This window comes from Hippoglossus hippoglossus, chromosome 22 (assembly GCF_009819705.1).
Source record: "Hippoglossus hippoglossus isolate fHipHip1 chromosome 22, fHipHip1.pri, whole genome shotgun sequence".
In the NCBI taxonomy this organism is placed as follows: domain Eukaryota; kingdom Metazoa; phylum Chordata; class Actinopteri; order Pleuronectiformes; family Pleuronectidae; genus Hippoglossus; species Hippoglossus hippoglossus.
The window spans coordinates 23,197,725-23,222,097 of NC_047172.1; the positions used below are offsets into that span (position 1 = coordinate 23,197,725).

Here is a 24,373-nt window from a genome sequence, read left to right on the forward strand (position 1 = left end):
TAAGACAAGAGTCCCGGCCTGATGACATCTACATAGAAATCATGACTTAAAATCACAGCGCCCCCTGGTGGCAACAGGAAATGTCTTGTTTTTGGAACGTCGTACACTTGGAGGTATTCCTCCTCACCCACTGCTCGCAGCCGTGTCAAATGGGTCTCCAGACATTGATAATGTAGGCATAACATTACTGTGACTTTTCGTCAAACGCCATAATAGTGGCGTGGCGTCAAATTTCATCAACTCGCCGTGACACACGAAATTAGTATAACTTCGGTGTTGGAGGTTCAACCTCCCTCAAACTACATTTGTGTAGCAACACCCCCCCTTGCAGACATTCAGATGGTTTTAAGGAATAGGCGTGGCAAAATAACTGACTAGCGCCCCCTAAAGTGCAGCCCCGGCACTACGATTGGCAGACATGTTAAAAAATCGATAGGGACATGTGTCTTTTCATAACAAACAAATAAGTCTCTTGGATAGATATGCTAGACCAAACAGGAAGCCCGCCATTTTGACTTTAGTGGCCATTTTCCACATTTTCCACATTTTTACTTTGAAGTACTTGTCGTAGGGCTTTCATCAGATCAACTTCAAATTGAGATGAGTGTCATCACAACAAGATGGAGATAAAAACTAACTCAAAGATCGATTTTTCGTCACACGGTGTGACCGTGGCGTTGCCTCAAAGTTTGATTACACGCCATCAAAACACAAGGTTCTGTATCTCAGAAATATTTGGTCCAATCGAGTCCAAACTAGACATGTAAGACAAGAGTCCCGGCCTGATGACATCTACACAGAAATCATGACTTAAAATCACAGCGCCACCTGCTGGCAACAGGAAGTGACATGTTTCATACTTTGATGCACTGCTCCTGGCTGCTTTACCATATACAGCTCAAATGAGCTCAGTCAAGTCATTGGACCATGGTCAGAATTGTGACATTTCCTCAAACCGTGTAAACATTGAGGTGCGGCGAAGGATCATCCTTCGCCAAAGGAGACGATGTTGTCATAACTACAGTGTGCATTGTCCTATCACTGCCAAACGTCTGTCTCATGATCAGAGATCAAGCCTGAACAGCTCTGTGTCAATATTTCCTCAGTGTCATAGCGCCACCTACTGATTCACCATGAAACAGGAATTACTTTGTGAATCCACTCTGCATTATCCTACCGGACCCCAAATGCTGACCTATAATCACAATCCAGACCTGCACAGCTCCATATATTAATATTAGTGCAGGGTCATAGCGCCACCTACTGATCAGTGTGATAATTAAGTTGTTGTAACATTGTCCAATTGACACAAAATTGCTCATGCTACATCAGAGCCCCTTCTTCAACAGATATATTAGTATGTATGTAATAATAGTGATGGCGCCACCTACTGGCAACAGGAAGTAAGCTTTGTTTTACAACTATCATTCGATTTACATAAAATTCACAGTGGGATGTGCTATTTGATAGCGTGGACCGTAATGAGCAATTAGCAGGCAAGGATCGACATCACGTGACGGACGCAGGAAGTGAAGCGTTTGTCCTTGCCGCAGTGCGCAAAACGCATGCAACGTGGAGACGTGCACTTGTTCAATGATCGCTCTCTCCACCAACAGGCTTCAAATTGCCTGTGCTCGGCCCGTTAGTGCTACAACGTAGCCCTACTTCTAGTTGTTATCAAATAATGTTTGTGATTCTTTGTGAAGTTCCATCACCACTGACGAGTAGCACACTTCAATAACTTCACACAGCACCGAACTACAGGCAGGTTCATCACTTTTTTGGGTCCCCAGGAAACATTTCCGGTGTCGTTTTCGTTATTTGTGGCGCTTTTCTATATTTGCGTGCTTTGGGACTTTATTTTTCAGCCCACGTGTCGTCAAATTGATGAAGTTGTTTTTTTGCATGTGTTTTGTTAATTTGCAGTGCGTTGAGCTCTCTCGGCCACCGTACAACACTATATAATCAGAATGGGACTTTTACTTCCGGAACCAGGCTGTTTGAGATCTACTCTCAAAAACAGAACCAGTCAGTCGAGTTGCCTTCCTGCCGAATATGCGCATTTCATTTCAGTAAATCCGTGAGGGCGGGTAGTTAAGGGCTGTTTTCTATGTTTGAGAAAAGGGCAAAAGGGCAAAAGCAGCTCAGTCTCATTCTCCGGCTCTCTCTCTGTGCAACACGTATGTCTCCTCCACCACGTGTCTCTGTGCTGCGTGTCGTCACTTTGTCTTTTAGCTTTTAATGTCTCCACTCTGTGTATTCATGTAACTTCCTCTGCTGAGCCCGCGCTCTGTGCACTGACGGGTTTGACCTGTGAGGCGCTGATGCTAGCCTGGTTAGCCGCAGCAGGCCTCGACCACGTGTTGCTTAGCGCGGGTTGAGATCAGCTCGGCTCGGCCTCGTCTCATCGCAGTGTGATGAAACAAATGTTGGTAGGGACATCTGACTACTGTGAGGAAACGCCAACTTTCTGACCGCGTGGGACACTGAGACACAAAGAGGCCGTTTTCACTGCAGAGCTCCTGCGCTGCCAGACTTTAGGGTGTGGACATGTTTTCAGTCAGAAGATGGCTGCATCTATTTCAATAAGTTTCGTGCTTAATCTGTTTTCCCATCTTTTTGCAGACTCGTCACCGACATCGACTCAAAATGAAGGTGAACAGCACGTGGTAAGTAAAAGCTATTAGGTTAGATGGACAGTAGTTTCTGAAACTTCTCACTGAGTTTGAATCAGTAGTGATAAATAAAGATTAGTTCCAGTTACTCAAGATGGCGTCCCGGACCCCTTCAACTAACGTGCCCTTCTTTCCTCAGGCTCAAACGGGTGTTTCCAGGCGTTTGGACTCATCAAATGCATCCCTGGTAATTGTACTTTTTAAACTCTACTAATCCAAAATGGAAGTCGCTGATGATTTCAATTATAAGAGTAGTGGACAGAAGTGATTTCTGAGCAGCTTTAGACGGAGACTTCCGTTTCCGCTGTGCACCATGCTCTCGGTGTCACATGGACAATACCAACATGCGCTTGTATCCGCAGGTTGGAGTATGATGCAGAGGTGTGAAGAAGCTGGGGATGATGAGGTAAAGCTCACGTTTTCTAAATGGCTTCTGTTTCTCTTGAGGTGTTTGCAAATCTTTATTTAGCTATTGAACATTTCACCAGGCTCAAAGACAAGGCCTCAGTTGTTGGTCTTAAGTCTGACAATTGTATTTTATAACTTGCATCCTTTTATTAACAGGATCCATTAAATCTGAACCAGTTTAATAACTCTCAAATCTCTTAATTTACAAGTATTTGATTTTAGAGCCACATCTGAAAACTCAAAGTGCAGTCTTGGCTCCACTCTGACCACACCTCCAGAGAAGCATCGGTCTGCACGTGATCCCTGTGCTGCTGATGACATTTATTTGCTACTCTTGATCAAACGATGATGATACCAGCAACCACCATGTTTTATTATCTGAGGCACTGATGAGGCCGTGTCTGACGTCCTGAGATTCTTTCATGGCTCACGTATATGTCTTGTTTCTGCAGGTGTGATCACACTGACTGAATTCACTCTTCGTTCACGACATTCAATAAGGTAACGAACTAGACTTTTATCTTGACATATTTGCCCCAAAACAAACTGTTAATGATGATTATTGTTAAACAATGGGAATCTCTCTGATAAAGGGTGAAAGAGAACTGTTTTCTGATGCAGTGCTGGTTTAGGAAAAGCTTGTATGTTTGCAGGTTTTTTTGTTTTCTCAACTTCTGGTGTTTGTCTTGCAGATGGTCTCGTGTTTGTGCATCTGGTCTGAACGCTCTAGTATGAGCTACTGGTGAGTTTAAGATTTTACCGGTTTAGTTTTGAAACTGGTCTGATACAATGATGATCCCATAGTTCAGCACAGTTAATCAATGAAGAAGAACTATTGTCTTTCGCTCCTATCTGATGTGTCGGCTTCTATGACCTCCAATGTCTCCTCAAATGGGATTTGGTTTTAATTGAATTTCTTGTTTATTTTCAGAAACCTCTCTGGCTACAGAATGCTATGGTGAGTGAGACTGAAGTTTTATCCTTAAATGAAGTTTGACACAATGATGATACCATAGTTCAGCAGATTTAACAATGAAGAAGATCTATTTGTCTTTCGCTCCTAGCTGATGTGTCACCTGTAATTGTCCTCTAGTCCAAACAGCTTATTATGCATACTAACGTCCCCTCTGTTCTCCTCAGACATGTGACTTCTCCGCCGACTAAACTTCCAGCCTTGTTGGTACATCTCACATTCAAATCAAATGTTGCTAATGTTCAGGCGTGACGAATGTGAATCAGGTCGCTGATCCAGTTGAGGAAATATGTCATGTTTCTGATCTGATACTTGTTGCAAGAGATAAAATTGCTAGTTTCTGCAATCATCATAATTGAAGCTGTTTTTACTTTACAGATCTAATGGGATCTTGGGCAGTTGGGTGCAGAAGATGTCACACAAACAATGTGAGTATGAAAATAAAAACTGTAGAACCTCAGTCCCAGATGACAAGTGGAGCTGGACACAAACATGCCCTTTAGCTATCAGCAGGTAGTTGTCAAGACTGAAACTGCTAGTTGGCTTTTTTCACTTTATATCAAATAAAAGGTATGTAGTTAGGCTAGAACTGCAGGATTTAATTGGGATACCTATTCATAATGTAAACTTATGTTGAGTGGAAATAAAAGTCAAATTGGAAAATGCATGAATTGGAGTAAATTCATTTACAACTGACACCAGCTCCATTTGCTGGTTGAACTCCACCTCATCTGGGTCTGAGCAAGCAGCTCTGGTTCATTAGTTGGGAACTTGGTTGGTTTTAGTGAACCTCATGATCCCTGTAGTCTGACCTTGTGATGACTAGATGACGACTGACTTGAAACCATGGAGTCTTGTTATATTAGCTCTATCTGATTTGGTCAACGTAGAAAGCTTCACCCCATGTATGTTGTGCATACTCATCTTATGCTGTTCTGTCGTCTGCAGGTTCTGATCGCTCTCTGAGATCCGACTGAACGGCCAAGACGAGGTTGACTGAGGTGAGAATTCAGAGAATTGCAAAATGGCTTTTGCTGGTTCAGTGATGTCTTTAACAAATGTCTGACCTGAACTTGTAATGTGGACAACATTGTTGCTGAGTAACCTGCAAACTTGAAGCTTAATAGACCAATCACTGACTTGTAATAAGGGTATTTCTGTCTCTTCTCCAGGAAAAGGCTGCATCTCTTGGGCTGACCTTGGTAAGTATTTCAAAGTCTATGACAAAGTGCCAATGTTGGTTTGATAGAAAATATTGACATGAAAATCTGCTTAAATGGACCACTACCTGTGATGACAAGATTCTGCCAAATGATATCTCTTGATTATACCTTACCGTTCCATATTTCTCTGAGGTTGTGGTCTAAAACAAATGTTTTGTTACTTGATACCTGGTTTTATTTTAAAAGACTTGTTTCTTTCCACAGAAAGCAGATGTAATGTCCTCTGGCCCTCAGACAGCCTGATGTTTTACTCTAAAGGTAAGTACAAGCCTGCTAGAGTACAATATCTGAGTCGTGATGATATCAAATAGACTTTATTGTTCTGGATATTAAAACAAAGCTGCCTCTTTTTCAGATTCTGTGGTATTATGGCGACCGGAGTTTGACCTGCAGACAATTTAATATCTCTTGGCAAATGTGTTTTCAACATTGTTGCAATAAAATACTCAAAATGAAATATTGATGTTGTTTTTTTTGGAAAAATATGGAAATTGTGTTTTAAAGTATAATTGACTCAACTACAGAGCTGGTCAGTGATTGGAAGTCTTCATTGTGCCAGAAATCAATGATAAAATGCAATGTGATTGCAAAAATGTAAACAAGACTCATTTTAACTTAAGTAGGTTACTTAAGTCAGTTTGTAGGGATTATGCAAAACCTCAACTGATAGCCTTGAAATAGTGTGGGGTCAGGCATGTCTCAAAGAACCCGTTACATTTGTGTGGATCTGGGGTATTTGATATAACGTTAGGAAGTTTTTTTGCCTCTTACTGATCTCAAAAGAATTTGGCTATGGGGTAATTTGTCTGATGTGTGGGAAATGAGATTATTTTTTTTATATTGAATGTGCTTAGTTTTTAATCAGTTACAACCTAAGCCTTAAGCTCATCTATTGAATGGGCCTTGTTTTTCTGTTTAATTTTCATGTGCACTTTCAGGTTCCAGCTTTCAATTATAAAAATAGACATGGCAAGAAATCAACAGCATGAACAAATGTGTGATTCTTAAACTCTTCAAGCTAACAGCTACTCATAATGAACCCAACATTAAATCAAGGTCAAATAAAGACAGTAGGCAAACTGATCCCTTTTTTTTATTGCGGAGAACATTTCTTGAGTACGTGCTCGTCTCTAGACTTCTGAGGACACGCATTGACATGATTCATTCTCTAACCTTTACCATTGCAACTAAATACCTAACCTGAATCTACTTATAGCCCAAATCTACCTCTAACTCTAAAATCAAGTCTTAACCCTCAAACAACCCATTGACTGTGAGGACCAGGCAAAACCGCCCCACAATGATGAATTGAACCAAGATGGGCCATTATAACTAGATAGACATGCGCACACACACACACACACACACACACAGAGCTATGCTTCAGACTTTACCTTGACTTCCATTCATAATGGACAGCCTAACGTAATCCTTCTACCTTAACCTGACAACAATCCACATCTGATCTTTAACCTTAACCAGGAACACAGAAATGAAGTTTGGCCTCATCAGGACTGAGCTTTGGTCCCGTCAGGTCTACTGGTCCTGACAAGGTCAATGTTTATACTGGAAAAGACCTACAAATTTGTACACACACAAAATCACATATTGATTAACAGACATTTTCTGAGATAAGATTGTATGTGTGTGGGTGTATTAGCGTAAAAAACATACAGGAGTGAGAACTACCATTAAGGCAGTTTTAGTATTTCAGCCGGTGTTTATGTGTCATTTCGCTGAGCAGTGTTTCACTTCGCCCACCCTTGTGGTCTATTTGCGGGTGGCAACCGACATCAAGGTGCATTAGCGCCATCTACTGTTTAAATCACGATGGTTGACAAAGATTAAAATAAAAGAATTGTGACGAAAAGAAGACAGAAAATTCACATAAAAGAAAATAAATCACTACAAAGGCATGAAGTTGATTGTGTGGTTTTATTCTAATTAGACATCAAAGCCATGTGAGAGGTATATAGGCCGTGTGAAAGGTATATAGGCACACACAGCTTCATCACTTCAGTCACATTAACCTATTGTGAGGAGCACTTGGCTAAAATCTTTGCGTGATTACAGAGATTAACACTTTATAAAGATTTTAACATTTTGCCGAAACGGACATCAGCTTCCCTGGATCAAACCTAAGTAAGTTGAATTTTTTCCAGCTGACACTTGTTGAATTAAGCAGATTAAGTATGTTATTACAATGTTGTTACAATTTGAGCTTGATGGGAGTTAAACGTTGAGAAAAGATATTTTCATGTGTCATTAGTAGTTTTATCTTCTATATATTTTACTTAGTGTACAATGTGGGCATGATTTTGAATCGTGAACAATGAATATGTAGATATAGTGTTAGGAGTATAGTAATAGAAGAGAGAAATATTTATCGGCCTGTAATGAATCTTTGATTGAAGCAGTACTTTTAGTATTGGCTGATTTTCAAGATTAAAACGACTGAGGTTGATGAACTGGCTGTAAACATTTCTGCTACATACTGTTTGTGTGAGAGCATACGTGGCTTTGTGTCTAACTTCCTTCTTTTCTATTCTCCTGACAAGTGTGAAAAATCAACAGGAGAACTATTCTGTCACCATGTCTCAAAACAGTGAGTTAGAAATCAGTGTAGGAGACCTGATACCCTCCCCCACTACACAGTACCAGGCACAGACAATCCTGGGCAATGGCGTCTATGGAGTGGTCATCCAATGCAGGAATGTGACCACCGATGAAACGGTGGCTTTAAAAATGATCAAAAGCATGGAAAACATTGACTGCGCCAAGGAAGAGGAGGTAACCCTTCAAACCATGAAGGCGCTCCACTCAGACAGGTTCAACATCGTCAGATTCAACGAGTCATTCACCTACAAGGGACATTACTGTCTTGTGTTTGAGCACCTGGATATGGATCTGCAGAAATTCAAGCAGATCAGCCCGGGTCAACACCTTCAGCTGAAGCAGATCCGCCCCATTCTACAGCAGGTTTGTTTTTTAAACTCAAGCTCTTACACTAACTGCTTTGTAGGGTGAAGGGTAAACTTGGTCGCTAAAATGTGTCTGTTATGGTTGTTGTTGAGGAAATAACTCTGTAGCTCATGATTATTATTATGTTTTTCATGATTTCAGCTGGCTACATCCTTGGAATTTCTGAACAGCGCAGGGATCATTCATGCAGATTTGAAGCCAGATAACATCATGTTGGTGGATCATGTCAGGAAGCCACTCAAAGTTAAAGTCATTGACTTTGGTTTAGCCTTCGATGATCCTGAGGAACAGATCGGTGATCTCCTCCAGCCTTTGTGGTACAGGTAGGTAACTGACAGCACATCTGTATACCTGGGACAGCTGTGTTTGCTGTAATTAATTAGACAAGTCCTGTACGCTGGCATGTCAGGTTTATGTCTCAGAAACGGACAGTAACATATTGACAGTAACAAGGAGTTTAGTACATTTTAAAACCTCAGTAATATGTTTGTGTTTCTTATCCTAAGATCTCCTGAGATTCTATATAAAGAGCCTTTCAGCGGGGCCATCGATGTATGGTCTCTCGGCTGTATTGCTGCTGAGCTGTCTACGGGCAGACCACTGTTCCCAGCCTCTAATGAGAATGAATTGGTCAGTATCTGCACTTAAATCACAAGAAACACGTACAGTTCTGCCGTGATGTTTGTGTATTTTTAAATCCACACACTTGATTATTATAGTGAGAGGGTTTCCAGTAGAAGTTCACTGATTTCTACTATTTTACTAATGAGACAAATCAGAGACACTTCATCCATATGTCTCAGTAATAGAAGTGCACCTGATGTACATGATCAACAATGTAAACTTGAAGTTAACTAACTCTCACAATGTTGTGTTTTCTCCACAGATGAGGCAATTTGCGTTTGCAATTAGAGATCCAGAGCATGAAGGAAACTTCCTACCTCATGCGTTCTGGCCAAGACGCTGGATGGAAGGCAGATTTATGGTAAGAAAGTAGTTTACAACCACTTAGCTGGCTCCACTAGCTCACTAATTATGGTGTCTTTCCTTCAGTCTGTGTTTCTTTCCCCTGTGCCATCCACTGCAAACTATCTCAATGAAACAATTCTTCATTTCAGTCGATAGTTTCAATTCTCGTTTGTGATCAACAGCCTGGATGAATTTATAACAGCACAACGTTTTCATAATCCAAACACGAGGACATGTAACAATGTTGGTTTTCCTCATCTTGTTAAAGGGGACTCATCCGCTCGGGGGAGAAGACGTCCAAGCTGAACACTGTGACCTGCAGTGCTTTTTGGACCTAATGACTCAGATGCTGATGATGAGTCAGTTAAGAAGAATTACCCCCAGCAGAATTCTCCAGCATCCATTCATCACGATGAGCCACCTTCAGGGTTCATTCAGAAACAGCCTCTAGTAAGTTTGTGCTTAGATGGTCTGTGTAAGTCTGTGCTGATAGACATGGGTAAAAAATATCTGAGATATAAGGTGATTAAGGTGTTTGGCTCAGCAGTTTCATTTGTCTTCCAGTGTGAAGTCATGTAAGGATCTGATGGACATCTGTCAGGATCCAAGCTCTGACGATGGAGGACATGGAGACCAGGTGATCCTTCAAATGTCCCTGAAAGAGGACGCCTCCAGCAGCACTGCCAGCCCAGCCAAGGAGCGCAGCCCTGCTGGGATGACAGATGAGAAGCATTCAAAAATGAATGCAAAGCGTGGCACCATGTGAGTGTTTGAAATATCTTCCTGTCTTGATCGTTTTATATTGTAGAAGAACAGTTCAACATTTTGGTAAATATTCTTGTTTTTTGCTCAGAGTTTAATGGGAAGAATGATAAAACTCTCATTAACTATGGATCTGCAGCCAAGTGCAGTTTAGGATGTGCATTTTTAGAAATGTCAAATCACTGCTTTAAGATCAAGAATTAAATTATTTTCTTATCCGCATCACAGACCAGAAGACTCCCAAGCAAAGGTCAGAAGGAGTGAACGACTGGCAGCCGTTCGAAAAGGCACAAGTGGGCAAACGGGCCCAATCAGGATGAGGATGAGAAAGAGACACGATCCCACAGGGATGGGAACCCCTCGACAAAGAAGACAAACATGAGCCTCAGAAAAGGACGGACCTTGTGAGAGGCAACAAAAAGTCAGAAGCTGCCCCCTCCAACTCAACCAATGTTCATTCCCCAAGAAGAGGATGAGGGATGAAGAGGAGGTGCCAGTGTTGGACAAAACCTGCTCATGGAGAGAAGGAAGGTAGAACTTGCCCGTTCTAAAGACTGGAATAGTCTGCGAGTCAGCAGCTTCAGGTTCCTCGGGGTCCACATCAGTGATGACCTGACCTGGACCAACCACACAGACTCCATCAGGAAGACGGCCAGACAGCGGCTCTTCTTCCTCCGCAGGCTGCGGAGGCTCAACATGGATGCCAGGATTCTCTGCAACTTCTACAGGTGCACCATAGAGAGTATCCTGACTGGCTGCATCACCGCCTGGTATGGCAGCTGCACCGCCCTGAACCGTAAGGCTTTGCAGAGGGTGGTGAAGTCTGCCCAACACATCACCAGGACGGAGCTACCATCCATGGAGGACCTCTACACCCAGCGGTGTAGGAAGAAGGCCAACAGGATTATCACAGACCCCTATCACCCCAGCCATAAACTGTTTTGCCTGCTGCCATCCAGCCGACGGTACCACAGCATCCGGGCCCGCACCACCAGGCTCAGAGACAGTTTCATCCCCCAGGCCATAAGACTTTTAAACTCCTCCAATCTGTCATAACTCTGCACCTTAGCATATTTGCACTATTGCACACACTTGCACTATTGTTTTTCTTTTTTTCTTTAGGTGTATATATATATTTTAGATATGTATATTTTATTTTAAATTTTAAATTTTGATTGAGCATTGTTATAAGAGAGCCTGTGACCCAAGCATTTCATTGCAAGCGACTGCTTAATGTTATCGTTGTGCATATGACAATAAACTCTTGAATCTTGAATCTTGAATCTTGAATAAGGAGACCGAACTGGACTGTCAAGATATTAATTTGTGTTTTATCTGCTCTTTTTAATCGATGACCAAAACCTTGCGCCACCTTAAGGAATGGGCGTGGCAAAATAACTGACTAGCGCCCCCTAAAGGGCAGCCCCGGCACCATGATTGGCCGACATGTACAAAAATCAATGGGGACATGTGTCTTTTCATAACAAACAAATAAGTCTCTTGGATAGATATGCTAGACCAAACAGGAAGCCCGCCATTTTGACTTTAGTGGCCATTTTCCACATTTTCCACATTTTTACTTTGAAGTACTTGTCCCAGGGCTTTCATCAGATCAACTTCAAATTGAGATGAGTGTCATCACAACAAGATGGAGATAAAAACTAACTCAAAGATCGATTTTTCGTCACATGGTGTGACCGTGGCGTTGCCTCAAAGTTTGATTACACGCCATCAAAACACGAGGTTCTGTATCTCAGATATATTTGGTCCAATCGAGTCCAAACTAGACATGTAAGACAAGAGTCCCGGCCTGATGACATCTACACAGAAATCATGACTTAAAATCACAGCGCCACCTGCTGGCAACAGGAAGTGACATGTTTCATACTTTGATGCACTGCTCCTGGCTGCTTTACCATATACAGCTCAAATGAGCTCAGTCAAGTCAATGGATCATGGTCAGAATTGTGACATTTTCTCAAACCGTGTAAACATTGAGGTGCGGCGAAGGATCATCCTTCGCCAAAGGAGACGATGTTGTCATAACTACAGTGTGCATTGTCCTATCACTGCCAAACTTCGGTCTCATGATCAGAGATCAAGCCTGAACAGCTCTATGTGTCAATAGTTCCTCAGTGTCATAGCGCCACCTACTGATTCACCATGAAACAGGAAGTACTTTGTCAATCCACTCTGCATTATCCTACCGGACCCCAAATGCTGACCTATAATCACAATCCAGACCTGCACAGCTCCATATATTAATATTAGTGCAGGGTCATTAGCGCCACCTACTGATCAGTGTGATAATTAAGTTGTTGTAACATTGTCCAATTGACACAAAATTGCTCATGCTACATCAGAGCCCCTTCTTCAACAGATATATTAGTATGTATGTAATAATAGTGATGGCGCCACCTACTGGCAACAGGAAGTAAGCTTTGTTTTACAACTATCATTCGATTTACATACAATTTTCACAGTGTGATGTGGTATTTGATAGCGTGGACCGTAATGAGCAATTAGCAGGCAAGGATCGACATCACGTGACGGACGCAGGAAGTGAAGCGTTTGTCCTTGCCGCAGTGCGCAAAACGCATGCAACGTGGAGACGTGCACTTGTTCAATGATCGCTCTCTCCACCAACAGGCTTCAAATTGCCTGTGCTCGGCCCGTTAGTGCTACAACGTAGCCCTAGTATTTGTTTTGTTTTCCTTCTAGCTCTTACGGTGTGTTCACACTTATAAAAGCATGTATGTAGATGGAAATAAAGAGGTTGTGAACCATCAGTTAACAAGAGAGTCAGACCATCATTCAGCCGGGGATGCTAGGGTTAGGGTTAGGGGGTTAGGGTTAGGGTTAGGGGTTAGGGTTACCTAACCCTAACCCTGACCCCCTAACCCTAACCCTGACTAATAATAAATGGGCATGTTCATAACACTATCAAAAACAATTCCAGACAAGCATCAAGTGCTTACACTGTTTGACCCTGCACTAACACTTTTGACAAACTGCAACATGACTTTTATTGCTGATCAAACAAATCGGTGCATGTTTTTTTTATAAAAGACCACATTTAAAGAGTCAATTTGTCTATCGACTTTTAGATTGTTATGTCTTTGTTGTAATTTAACCTTCCTATTGTCCTTTGGGTCAATTGACCCCATTAAATGTTTAAAATCTTTAAAAAAATAAAGAGGTAACTCCTTTTTTTGGCTTCACATTTAATGACTTTTCCTATTAAATGGGGACAGCAGGTAACTTTTTTTTTTTTCATGATTATGTATATTCATTGACCTGGACCCATAGTGCACGCATCAGGGTTCTTTTACACTTATTCATATTGATTGTTTAGGATGATATCGAGGTCTCTATAACATGTACTCTTCTAATCTTAACCTTCTGCTTTGGGGCCCTAATCTACCCGACCACAACTGTAGTGTGAGAACCACTGATGGTTCACCAGACATGGGGAGGCATGTACAGCAGCTTTCTAAACCATTTCCCTGATCTATGTGCTTTCTGTTCATGCTTGTTCTCAATTTGATAATAGCGTCTAAGAAAGGGTTTCTGCCAGTGAGGTTTTGTCACAGCTATTTGACAGTGAAAACGACAGGAGAATATGTCTGAAATGGAGGAGAATGTTGAGGAGGACCCTGATTTTGAGGCTTCCTCCTCCCATGAGAACTTTGGTGCTGATCCTCCTGTTGTCTCTCAACCACCAGCAGAAATGTTTTCCGTCAAAAAATGATATCCATATCCAAGACATCAAACCAGCTTTTTTTGTTCTTCATAACATTCAACAGAGATATACATGAGATAACACATTTTGAGGGCAGGCACGTGTATTTGGGTACAGTTGGAAAAACTTGGCTGCTCAATATTGTATTTTAGAAATAAGATCTTTCTGTTTGCTTATCCTGGGGTCAAATTGACCCCAAACATAAGATACAACAATAGTTTTTATCTCCAAATGTTACATACAATGTACTTGGAAGAACATAAATCCTCTAAAACCCCAAAAGATCTCTCCTTAAAATTATAGGTCGATTGGTGAGATTTTATGGTTATTTGCATATTTAGTTGCATAATCGGTAGTTGGGATGTATTGTGGGGTTGGTGGGGGTTGTGTTTTAGATAAAAGGCTATTTAAGTAGTCAACAAAGAAGCAAACCATACTTGAAACATACACTTAGGTTACATTTTTTATTATAATAATTGTCTGGAGGTTTTTATTGCTGTGGTTAAAATTACTCTAAGGATAAACAATGTCAATTTGAGGATAACAGGAGGGCTAAGGGAGAAATCATGAGCTGAGTCTTTGTGTGACCACTGATTTTCACTCAAGGTTGCTCAATATTCATACATTGTCTAAGTACTTCCCTAATCAGTCCTAATGTTACTCTTATGTTTACTAAGCCTTTTTCACAGGCACTATTCCTACTTGATGGAAACGTGCTACAGTCCTACTGTTACACAAAACTGGTAAAGTGTCAGACCTCAATATCTACTGTCCTACATCCAAACCTGTGGAGGCGCTAGCGCACCATAGACTTTATAATCAGCGGCCATGAGGATCCACAGAGGAGGAAGACGGCCGCCTCTGTCTTCTATCAGGTCCTCAGTCAGGCTATGAATAGCTGTGTTTCCCGCGGAGCACTCTATTCACTAGATCTCATCTTACTGAAGAGAAATGTCTGGACGAGGAAAGGGAGGAAAAGGGCTCGGTAAAGGAGGCGCAAAGCGTCACCGCAAAGTTCTCCGTGATAACATCCAGGGAATTACCAAGCCCGCCATCCGCCGCCTGGCTCGCCGTGGCGGAGTGAAGCGTATCTCCGGTCTGATCTACGAGGAGACCCGCGGCGTGTTGAAGGTTTTCCTGGAGAATGTGATCCGCGATGCTGTCACCTACACCGAGCACGCCAAGAGGAAGACCGTGACCGCCATGGACGTGGTGTATGCTCTGAAGAGACAGGGCCGCACTCTGTACGGCTTCGGTGGATAAACTCACTTTACAACAGCTCAACAACACAACGGCTCTTTTAAGAGCCACACACTGAGTCAATGAGAGCTCACATCCTCTGCTCAACACTAATCACTCGTTCTTCCAGATTACAACAATCAAACAACGACTGTAAATCGATGGAACTATGACGGTGTAACGTGAGGGTTCAATGTGGGGTAGTTGAATCTCTTAAAGTGAAGAAACTCCAGGATGGAGACTGACTTAGTGAAGCTGCACTTTACTGTTCTCCACACTGATCATCAACCACTCACACTTCCTGCTTCTTACTAATGTGACTGAACTAACAAGAAGAAGCCAGAAGGCCACAGACTGAGGTGAAAGAACTACAGAGGCAGATTCAACACATCGTTACTGCTCTCAAGTAGCTAATGTAAATATTTACATGTGTAAACATACATATGTAAATAACTAAACAGTAAATATTGTAAACAATTGTCGTTAGTGTTTTAGGTTAAGCACCTGCAGGAAAATGTTTTCATGTTATTTGACTTGATTTTTCCACCTTAAATATCCATAAATATAACACTTTCCTCCTGCCTCCATCAATCATATCCACATTTACACTAACCTTAAAGGGATAGTTCACCAAAAAATTCAAATTTACCCATTTTCTAGTCACCACGAGGCCGATGGAAAGTTGGGTGAAGTGTTTGAGTCCATGAAACACTTTAGGAGTTCCTCATTTAATCATCAATATGTTTGTGGAATATCAAAGGTTTTTTTTATCTGATTTGACTGGAATTCTCAAAAGGTTTAAATGACTGGATCATCTGCATAAGCTTATTGTTAATAAATGATTCATGATCAACAGAACCAATACATCATTAGCAGACTCAGCACACAAAGCCTCAAACGTTTCATTACAGCTTGAAACCAATGCATTCAGATCACTGGACTTTACTTGGTGTATCTTGAGAATGTGTGAAAATGCGTTGCCTTAAAGTTTAAGGCTCTTATTATATATTTGTCGTGTCCATTTCTGAATTCGGTCATTGTGAACTTGTTTGTTGACCAATGGGTTTCCATGGTGAGTCCTGACAGAGTCACGGCATCAAGCGATGAGAAGAGGAAGCGGAATTTTCTGACACTGACATTGAGGTGTTTGTTAGTGAGATGGAGGTGAAGAGCGATTCATGGGACAGCAGTGATGTCACTAATAAAGAAAATACACTGATACTCTGCTGCTGCTGTGGATAATACAATGTGTGAGAGTGAAGACGATAGAAAGAACAGAGCCTGAAATAAAAAAAAGAAAGAAACAAGTTTAGTGACAAGGACACTAGCAGAACACAAAACTAGAGAAGAATCAGTCAGGAAGGATGAGGAGAGAGCAAATGTCTGTGACCACCACATATAAAACTGTTCCCTTTCTGTTGTTGTCTTGCTTTTGCCTCTTCATTGCACCTGTTGTCACTTTCATTTGCACCAAAACAGGTGAAATTGATTCACAATCACTTGTGCTTCCTAAATGGACAGATTGATAAACCTGAAGTGGAACTGACTTGGTGTTTTACTGTGACCATTAAGTGTTCCCTTAACATTTAGAGCTGTGTATTTATCAGGTTGCTTTAGTTCAGATTGTTTTAAATGATACTAATGTGATACTAACATCAATAATAATAACATATATACTTTCAGACATCTTGCATTTGTTAACCCCCCAAATGTTCCAGTTGAGCTCTACAGTTCAACCTCTGTCAGCAGCAGAATAATGGACTGATGAACGTGGAGACACTCCCACGTGCTGTTACACTTACGCTGAACGATGACAGAGAGGAAACGGCACAGCAATATTTACATGTCATGTGTTTAAATACAGCCTGGCCACCGACGTCTTTTATACATTTGATCGACTAATATCGTGACGATGCCTGAACTAGCGAAGCCTGCGCCCAAGAAGGGCTCCAAGAAAGCGGTGGCGAAGGCCCCCGGTAAGGCCGGAAAGAAGAGGAGAAAGTCCAGGAAGGAGAGCTACGCCATCTACGTGTACAAGGTGCTGAAGCAGGTCCACCCCGACACTGGGATCTCCTCCAAGGCCATGGGCATCATGAACTGCTTCGTGAGCGACATCTTCGAGCGCATCGCCGGTGAGGCCTCTCGTCTGGCTCATTACAACAAGCGCTCCACCATCACCTCCAGGGAGATTCAGACCGCCGTCCGCCTGCTGCTGCCCGGGGAGCTGGCTAAACACGCCGTGTCTGAGGGCACCAAGGCCGTGACCAAGTACACCAGCTCCAAGTAAACGACTCTAAGGAGACATCACATCAAAGCAACGGCTCTTTTAAGAGCCACACACTTTCTCTATGGAGACAAACTGTCCTGACTCTAAAGACATGTCCATTAATATTAAAACAGCCACTTTAAACCAACACTGTAACTGTGGTTAATTAGATCATGGTTGAATTTAATAATTAGGGTTCATATTGAATTAGTTTTATTGTCCCACATATTTATGCTCTGAATCATTTAAGAAATATGTTACAGATATAAATGACCAGGATCAGTTCTGTTGGAAATAAAGTGGGCAAATATTTGAATATATATTTATAGTCTCAAAGGAAAATTGCCTTAAACTATAGGGCAAATCATTAATACGTTTTAAACTAATAGTGCAACTGTGGTTGATTGGATCGTGGTTGAATTAAATAATTACGGTTCAGATTGAATTAGTTTTATTGTCCCGTGTCCACAGGTACAATATATTAGATACGTTACAAGGACTGGAGTATTTGTATAGTGCTGTAATACACTGGTGTATTGAGTCTTTTTGTAATGAGGAGTCCCCTAATGGTCATGGATTTATGATCTTTTTAGCATTATCAATATACCCATTTATTTATAGTCCACATTAGCTCCACAACATCCATTCAGAGCGTCAAACTTAACAACAGCCCCTAAACACAACAAACAGCTCTGTCCATGGTCCTGAAACAAGCAGGGCCATTGTCATGGCTGGAAAAACTAGTCAGAATAGGGTTAGAGAGGTTTACATACAAAGGAGTGCTTACGATTTGAAGGAAACTCTTAAATCTGAAGATTTGCACTGGGTGCAATATACTCTAAAACTATTAAACTTATTTAACCCTGTCTGCCATGGGTGCACTCTGCATAGGTGGAATATGAGAATGGATCCTTCAGAGTGACTTGACAAACCAAGCTGTGTTTTCCAGTAGCTCAGCTGCTCCTGTTTTATTGCAGCTACTTGTCTGTTCTGAGTCATAAAAATGAGCTCTGTAGCAGCATCAACTTGATCAGTGGCTGTCATTAAACTAAAGTATTGATGAACTGTCATCAGACACTGCAACACCGAGGGAAAGTCACATGGTTAAATTTACTCACAGGCAGCAGAGTGTTTTTCCATGTGGCATTTTTCTCAGATTTATGATTAAAACACTAAGATACATTTTCAGAGTATAATTTTAAACAACTAAAGTAAATAACTTGTTTCAGGACCATGGACAGAGCTGTTTGTTGTGTTTAGGTGCTGCACCTCAACAGTGTGTTGCTCTGAATGGATGTTGTGGAGCAGAGCGCAGCTGCTTTACGCTTCAAGTCTGTGCAGAAACACACATAGGTGACAACTGGGTAAGTAGAGCCAGTGGGTAAGATGAGCCACCGCCTGTATTTAGATAACTATAAAAAAAAGTAATAGTATTTAAGGAAGTGTGGTCGACATTACTCATTCCATCTTTCACTCAAGCACATGGAGAGAGTGGTAAGCAAACCAGAACAAAAATATCTTTGTCAAGCAAAGAATATTCATCTTGGTGCTAAAATGATCCGTCTTGTATCTTAATTAAAATAGATTAACAAACAGACATTAACATGAATACACAGACAGACACTCACACACACACATATCCACACACGTAAATATATACACACAGACACAAAGCCATTTAGTGCATATATAAATTCACATTGAGCCGCTTCATTTGTTGCTATGAAGAACACACACGTGTCCTTTACGTGCACACCACAGCGTGCGTTAGCCACTGACGTCCCCTCGTACTGCAGGAGTTTGGCGACGGCCTTAAACTGCAGCCTTCTGGACCCTGACTGACTGACCCACTGACCTATTGACTCACTCACTGGTTAATGTAGACACTATTGCAATAAACACTAAAATAAAACACAGCACTTGATATCACTTTTTACTTGCTGACTTTTCTTTTCTGCCTGATTTCTTTCCTGACTGACCAATGACAGCTTCCCATGTCAGCTGACCTGTCTGATCACATTCAAGTAGAAGTCTGAGCCTGAGCCCTAAGAAGCGACTGGGTGAAGGACAGTTGTAGTAATTAGTTGTGTTCCTGATCGACACCAGTGCTGAATTTATTAGATATTTAGTGTGCAAGCGTGTGTGTGTGTGTACGCGCAAGTTTGTATGCATGTGAATGGTTGTGTGTGTGCTTGGCTATAAAGACGGTGAAGTATTATTATGATCTGAAGTAGACCTGACACAATATCCCTGTTATCACTCTCTAGACCATATATATATATATATAAGCTTTTTTTTTGTATATACACTACCGTTCAAAAGTTTGGGGTCACTTCGAAATTTCCTTGTTTTTCAAAGAAAAGCACTGTTTTTTTCAATGAAGATAACATTAAATGAATCAGAAATACACTCTATACATTGTTAATGTGGTAAATGACTATTCTCGGTGGAAACGTCTGGTTTTTAATGAAATATCTACATAGGTGTATAGAGGCCCATTTCCAGCAACTATCACTCCAGTGTTCTAATGGTACATTGTGTTTGCTAATCGCCTTAGAAGACTAATGGATGATTAGAAAACCCTTGTGCAATTATGTTAGCACAGCTGAAAACTGTTTTGCTGTTGAGAGAAGCTATAAAACTGGCCTTCCTTTGAGCTAGTTGGGTATCTGGAGCATCACATTTGTGGGTTTGATTATACTCTCAAAATCGATCTATCTATCTATCTAAAGATAGATAGATAGATAAAAAAAGCTAATGCTTTAAATAGAAGTTCAGGATGCACCGATAGAATTGTAGGTTTCAACCCCGTGCCTCCTTGTCATTGGTCCAGGAGGAAGAGGGGGGGCAGGGGAAAGTGAATCAACTGCATTGAATGTAAACATTTATTTTCTTGTGTGTCAGATATCACATGTTCCTGAGAGAATTTATTTTTTGTATGAATATTCACAACGAATGAATAATAGATGATTGCTACAAAGTTTTTGTTCATGATGTCTTCCATTAAATTGTTTTCCAAAGGAGACCTCTCCAAGGACATGTGCCTGAAGACACAAGCAGAGTAATACATTAAAATAACAGAAATAAAGAATGGTTTAAAATCCTTGAAAGTCTAATGGAGTTCGAAATGACTCTCTTCATATACTGTGGAGAACAAGATGTACCGTGAACATTCATAGTTCATTTGTTTTGTTTTTGTCTAACATGTATCATTGTATTTCAACGGTCCAACTATCAACTTTTTTCAGCTTTCAATTGCACCTCAGGGTGTTCATCAGTTAAAGGAACTGGCCCAAGGGTCATCTCATGACCAACATTACAACCTTAGCTCACATGAGGCCAAAGCTATTTGAGTTCACTGAAGAAGACCCTGAGAAGTGGTCGAAAGCTCAGAAAACAAGTCAAATAATAATAATGATGGCTGAGTTCCATTCAGCTGCTCCAGTTCAATGGTCCTGATGTTGTGCATGCTGGATCACTGTCATGTTTACTGGGGCACTTTAACACAACAGAGGACTTGGTCAATGTTTTTAATGAAAACCTGTCTCATGTGAAACACGTCTATAATCACACATGTGACCGGACACACAGCACCTAACTTTTAAAACCTGATTTTACAGTTTAAGCAAGAGCACCATCAGTTATTGTTTATGACATTACTTTGTAAATAATAGTTAGTAATAAATGTAATGAATAGATATAATTTCTTCTTCCACTAGATTTGCATCATGATGAATGTAAAGAGGTTGAAAACTGCATTCCATCTGTTGTACCCACATTTGTTTATTTTTCATTGGACAAATAATAAAATGTGGTATTGCATTCATACTGTACATCTTGACAGAGGTATGCAGGTACCTTTAATGTCGTGGATCCATTAACCTTGGGCATATTGAAATTTGAAGAGTATATTATTTATATTAACACTTCCAGATGAGCGCTGGTTTCCTCACTAAATGACAGAAAAACTACACCAATGAATACGTATTGACTGCTAATGTGCCTAAAATGACTTATGGTGTACTTGTGTATTTGACAAGTTGGTGTGTGACATGAGGAGATTTGCTCTCTACCAGAGGAGAGTGTGTGGCTCTTAAAAGAGCCTTTGTGTCGGTGGTTTCCAGCAGCTTTGCTTTACTTGGACTTGGGGGCCTTCTCGGTCTTCTTGGGCAACAGAACAGCCTGGATGTTGGGCAGCACGCCGCCCTGAGCGATGGTCACTCCGCCCAGGAGTTTGTTGAGCTCCTCGTCGTTGCGGACGGCCAGCTGCAGGTGGCGGGGGATGATACGGCTCTTCTTGTTGTCGCGGGCGGCGTTTCCAGCCAGCTCCAGGATCTCAGCGGTCAGGTACTCCAGCACAGCCGCCAGGTAGACGGGGGCGCCGGCACCAACGCGATGTGCGTAGTTGCCTTTACGCAGCAGCCTGTGGACACGACCGACGGGGAACTGGAGCCCAGCGCGGGACGAGCGAGTCTTTGCCTTCGCTCTGGCCTTTCCGCCGGTTTTACCTCTGCCAGACATTATGGATGAAGCTTGTTTCCTAAGACACGTCAAGAGAAACTGCGGTGAACAGCTCGAACCCTCCTTTATATATCCGCGGATCGAGCGGGACGGTTCATGCCAGACCAACCAGAATAGAAGCCTCCAGCAGAGCAGCGGAGGACGGCCTGCACTTTCCTCCAATAAGCAGCGGGGACTCAGGCGGTGGGTCGCTCCATTGGGCGGCCCTGAGCTCCAGAAGGAGCCTCTCACCAATCAGGATCCGGGGATCTGAAGCAGCGTCACCATTTCACGGCTGGCTCCGCAGTTTAAAAGCAGAGTGTCGCGTCTCTGCCTCAGATTTCCTCCCGATCAGAGAGACCAGAAACAAAATGGCAAGAACCAAGCAGACTGCGCGTAAATCCACCGGAGGCAAAGCCCCCAGGAAGCAGCTGGCCACCAAGGCTGCTCGTAAGAGCGCCCCGGCCACCGGCGGCGTGAAGAAGCCTCACCGTTACAGGCCCGGTACCGTGGCTCTGAGAGAGATCCGTCGCTACCAGAAATCGACGGAGCTGCTGATCCGCAAGCTGCCCTTCCAGCGCCTGGTGAGAGAAATCGCTCAGGATTTCAAGACCGACCTGCGCTTCCAGAGCTCCGCTGTCATGGCTCTGCAGGAGGCCAGCGAGGCTTACCTGGTCGGCCTGTTTGAGGACACCAACCTGTGCGCCATCCACGCCAAGAGGGTTACCATCATGCCCAAGGACATACAGCTGGCCCGCCGCATCCGCGGAGAGAGAGCTTAAACTGCTGCTGCTCCACTGACGATAACAACGGCTCTTTTAAGAGCCACTTCACTGCACTCAAGACAAAACTCCTCCGCTGCCCTCACTAGTTACTGATCCATCACAAATCTAGTAGCTTTGATGGTCAAATAATTTACCTATATACTTGGTTATCTAATAACATGTTAACATTAAGGATGTCAAACACCATTTTTCTAAGGTTCATATCTTCTACCCCTTACTCTGAATTTCTAGCTGATCTAGTTCCTAGGTCAAATAAAGTCATAACAGGTGTTTTCAACATTCATTTATGTTTCCAGTGATAGTTTTAGTTAATTTAATTAATTGTGATGGAAATCTGAAAATACAAGAGGCTGGAACACCAAATGTGTCTTTTAGGCTGTTTGTCAGAGCCAGTTCAGACTGGTTCTGTAGCCACAGTTTGAGAGAGGAATTAAAACACAGACATCGGATTTACATATTTTTCCTTTGGAGTTAAAGCAGGGTTAGGGTTAGGGTTAGTGATATAAAGGTTTCAGGTCATAAAAGTATTTAGACATGTTACATAGGTTTCAGGTCACAAACAGTTCAGGTAATAAAAGTCTCAAACAGTTCTGCAAAGACTTACTTTTCAACCACACATTTACCTTTTATTTAACACGTCTAATTAACAGGTTTAAGCAAGTTAACTACCTCAGTCTAAGTTTTCACTTCACTTTAGTGTGTTTCATTGTCACTTGATTGTAATTATAAGTTAATATCAATAAGCTACATGTGTAAGTTGCATGTGATAGTAACTATATGTTTCACAAATGTTCTCATACAGGCTCGTATAACCACCATTACTAACACAGCTAATATTACTTGTCAAAAGTATTGTAAATATTATTAATTGTATTGTCCAATAGCTTAAAAAAGGTATTTACAGAGTGTCTTTAATGTGAGGTGTTTCTCCTTTGTTCCATGTTATCCTACAAATGTTGACAGTGATTTCAGCATAAAACATCCGTTATAGTGAGTTTCTTTTCATTACATGAAGCACCAGATGTCCTCAGCATCCACTTCAAGGTCGTCCGTCCCTAATAAAATGACAGGAAACATAAAAGTATGGCATTATTGCAGAGGAAAAATAAGTTTATTACTTCAGAGTTCATCAGATCATATCACTTCACTTTAGCTTAAGAAATAGGGGGTGGACATCAGCCTCAGGTTCTCCATGTGACTGTCTATGTCAGTAAAGTTACACTAACTATTATTTATTATCATGTGACAGACTAATACATTATTCTGCATGTTCACTTATTTAACACACGAATGACAAATTCAGTAAAGTCTGTTTAAGATTAACGATGTAAAAACTGAATGTAGGCGACAAGTTTAGTTTTCACTGTAACACGTTACAACGTATGTCCAAATGCACCAACCACACCAAGGCAATTTCCTGTATATGTAAATATACTTGGCAATAAAAAGAATTCTGATTCTGATTCTGATTCTGAACACATCAACACCAATACTCTGTATACGTCAGAGTACATCCAAACCTGTGGAGGCGCTAGCGCACCATAGAGTTTATAATCAGCGGCCATGAGGATCCTACGGAAGCGTATTGCATTCACTTGAAAACAAAAACAAAAAAAATAAAATAAAAAAAGGAAAAACAGGAAAAAAAATAATTAGAAAAACAGAGCTTTTTTTACATGCTTTTATTTTGAAAGTAAAGTTCCTGTATAGACGCGGACTTACTGTTATGAATCTGTAACTTCACAAAGGAGAAGTTTGATGTTTTAGCGACCCTCCGAAGAGGCACACGCTCTTACGGTGTTGTTTAGGGAAGTTTCAAATAAACCTGAAAACATCAGCTGAAGGTCTC

General features: G+C 41.6%; 5 protein-coding genes, 3 long non-coding RNA genes and 8 other non-coding genes across 16 annotated transcripts in view; 14 read left to right on the plus strand and 2 right to left on the minus strand.

The window, feature by feature from the left end:
• Positions 1–24,373, minus strand: part of LOC117756218 (histone H1-like) — a 266,131-nt gene that overhangs the window by 4,192 nt on the left and 237,566 nt on the right. The gene's annotated exons all lie outside the window — the stretch shown is intronic.
• LOC117756325 lies at positions 1,680–24,279 on the plus strand. The gene is made up of 4 exons (XR_004612786.1): positions 1,680–1,690; positions 7,886–7,888; positions 13,941–13,951; positions 24,165–24,279. It is a non-coding gene; the product is annotated as an uncharacterized LOC117756325 (long non-coding RNA).
• LOC117756887 lies at positions 2,404–2,483 on the plus strand. The gene has a single exon (XR_004612951.1). It is a non-coding gene; the product is annotated as a small nucleolar RNA SNORD74 (small nucleolar RNA).
• LOC117756310 lies at positions 2,629–4,261 on the plus strand. The gene is made up of 7 exons (XR_004612772.1): positions 2,629–2,669; positions 2,815–2,862; positions 3,038–3,081; positions 3,536–3,584; positions 3,776–3,825; positions 4,015–4,041; positions 4,224–4,261. It is a non-coding gene; the product is annotated as an uncharacterized LOC117756310 (long non-coding RNA).
• On the plus strand, positions 2,901–2,969 carry LOC117756908. The gene has a single exon (XR_004612972.1). It is a non-coding gene; the product is annotated as a small nucleolar RNA SNORD75 (small nucleolar RNA).
• Positions 3,390–3,469, plus strand: LOC117756865. The gene has a single exon (XR_004612929.1). It is a non-coding gene; the product is annotated as a small nucleolar RNA SNORD24 (small nucleolar RNA).
• On the plus strand, positions 3,628–3,706 carry LOC117756879. The gene has a single exon (XR_004612943.1). It is a non-coding gene; the product is annotated as a small nucleolar RNA SNORD79 (small nucleolar RNA).
• Positions 3,865–3,947, plus strand: LOC117756891. The gene has a single exon (XR_004612955.1). It is a non-coding gene; the product is annotated as a small nucleolar RNA snR60/Z15/Z230/Z193/J17 (small nucleolar RNA).
• On the plus strand, positions 4,077–4,159 carry LOC117756889. Its single transcript, XR_004612953.1, has one exon. It is a non-coding gene; the product is annotated as a small nucleolar RNA snR60/Z15/Z230/Z193/J17 (small nucleolar RNA).
• On the plus strand, positions 5,064–5,728 carry LOC117756311. Its single transcript, XR_004612773.1, has 3 exons — positions 5,064–5,258; positions 5,484–5,537; positions 5,635–5,728. It is a non-coding gene; the product is annotated as an uncharacterized LOC117756311 (long non-coding RNA).
• Positions 5,094–5,160, plus strand: LOC117756906. The gene has a single exon (XR_004612970.1). It is a non-coding gene; the product is annotated as a small nucleolar RNA SNORD78 (small nucleolar RNA).
• On the plus strand, positions 5,342–5,414 carry LOC117756885. Its single transcript, XR_004612949.1, has one exon. It is a non-coding gene; the product is annotated as a small nucleolar RNA SNORD47 (small nucleolar RNA).
• LOC117756284 (histone H4) lies at positions 14,603–15,046 on the plus strand. The gene has a single exon (XM_034576713.1). It carries the CDS (start codon positions 14,686–14,688, stop codon positions 14,995–14,997), a length of 312 nt encoding a protein of 103 aa, XP_034432604.1. The 5' UTR covers positions 14,603–14,685; the 3' UTR covers positions 14,998–15,046.
• On the plus strand, positions 16,880–17,266 carry LOC117756275 (histone H2B-like). Its single transcript, XM_034576700.1, has one exon. The coding sequence runs from the start codon at positions 16,886–16,888 to the stop codon at positions 17,258–17,260; it is 375 nt and encodes a 124-aa protein (XP_034432591.1). The 5' UTR covers positions 16,880–16,885; the 3' UTR covers positions 17,261–17,266.
• LOC117756248 (histone H2A-like) lies at positions 21,313–21,922 on the minus strand. The gene has a single exon (XM_034576671.1). It carries the CDS (start codon positions 21,758–21,760, stop codon positions 21,374–21,376), a length of 387 nt encoding a protein of 128 aa, XP_034432562.1. The 5' UTR covers positions 21,761–21,922; the 3' UTR covers positions 21,313–21,373.
• On the plus strand, positions 22,109–22,568 carry LOC117756235 (histone H3). Its single transcript, XM_034576657.1, has one exon. The coding sequence runs from the start codon at positions 22,111–22,113 to the stop codon at positions 22,519–22,521; it is 411 nt and encodes a 136-aa protein (XP_034432548.1). The 5' UTR covers positions 22,109–22,110; the 3' UTR covers positions 22,522–22,568.